The 1,292-nt window shown below is 33.7% G+C and overlaps 1 protein-coding gene across 1 annotated transcript in view; it reads right to left on the reverse strand.

Annotated features, from left to right (window-relative positions):
* The window catches only part of LOTGIDRAFT_157067 (hypothetical protein), a gene marked incomplete at both ends in the record, with an annotated part of 14,106 nt that overhangs the window by 873 nt on the left and 11,941 nt on the right, over positions 1-1,292 (reverse strand). Inside the window, one exon of the mRNA XM_009048847.1 lies at positions 488-581. Within this exon, the coding sequence (XP_009047095.1) occupies positions 488-581 (94 nt within the window). The remainder of the gene's footprint in view (positions 1-487; positions 582-1,292) is intronic.

Below are 1,292 nucleotides of genomic sequence, written 5' to 3' on the forward strand. Positions count from 1 at the left end.
AATTATCATACTATTGTGCCAAATCAGAATATAAATCCTGATAGTGTTTCAAATCAATCAAATATTGATCATGATGATTCAAGTGATGAAAGTATTAAAACTTTCAATTCGTATCAACGACCTAAGCGTAATCGGAAAAGACCTCTCCGATATCGAAATGATTAACATTTATATAGGACACTCCAAACAACAAAAACTCTAAAGTTTATATTTTAAATGTTTAGTTATTATTGATGTTGTTCATTTTATGTTTACAGAAAATGATGATTTGTCATTTAGGAAAAAGGAAGGAATTGTAGTGTATGATTATTTGTTGTCTGGATCATAATAAGTTATCTCCCTTAAGGGAACTCTTTGTTAGGGGAGTTCTAAAAAGTGTACCAGTACAATGGCTGAATAAATATTAGAATTACAAATACAATAGTTAAATTTGTCAATACTCCTTAGATGGCCTGGGCATCAACTTCTACAGGCATCAAGAACCTACCTATACAAATCATCAAAATCATCAAAACCATCAAATCCAACCTGTCCAAGTTTTGTGAAAGTCAGACAGAAACAGTAGTCTCGGTGTGATAGATCTTTGTGAAAATACAAAAGTCAAGACTATATTTTCAAGAGTAACAATTCAGGTTCTTGAAAATCTTGTCAACTTACTGGTACTTAGTCAAACCTCACTGTATATTCATATTTACAGAAAGGAATAAGCTTGGCGAGTGGCAATGGCTACTTCTATACAAATCATCAATACCATCAAATCCAACCTGTCCAAGTTTTGTGAAAATCAGACAGAAACTGTAGTCTCGGTGTGATAGATCCTTGTGAAAATACAAAAGTCAAGACTATTATTTTCAAGAGTTACAACTCGGGTTCTTGAAGATCATGTTAACTTACTGGTCCTTAGTCAAACCTCACTGTATATACATATTTACAGAAAGGAATAAGCATGGCCTGCTTGGCGAGTAGCAATGGCCATTTCTATACAAATCATCAAAACCACCAAATCCAACCTGTCCAAGTTTTGTGAAAATCAAACAGAAACAATAATCTCGGTGTGATAGATCTTTATGAAAATACAAAAGTCAAGACTATTTTTTCAAGAATAACAACTCGGGTTCTTGAAGATCTTGTTAACTTACTGGTCCTTAGTCAAACCTCACTGTATATTCATATTTACAGAAAGGAATAAGCATGGCCTGCTTGGCGAGTGGCAATGGCCATTTCTATACAAATCATCAAAACCATCAAATCCAACCTGTCCAAGTTTTGTGAAAATCAGACAGAAACAGTAG

Source organism: Lottia gigantea, assembly GCF_000327385.1.
Source record: "Lottia gigantea unplaced genomic scaffold LOTGIsca_13, whole genome shotgun sequence".
NCBI lineage: Eukaryota > Metazoa > Mollusca > Gastropoda > Lottiidae > Lottia > Lottia gigantea.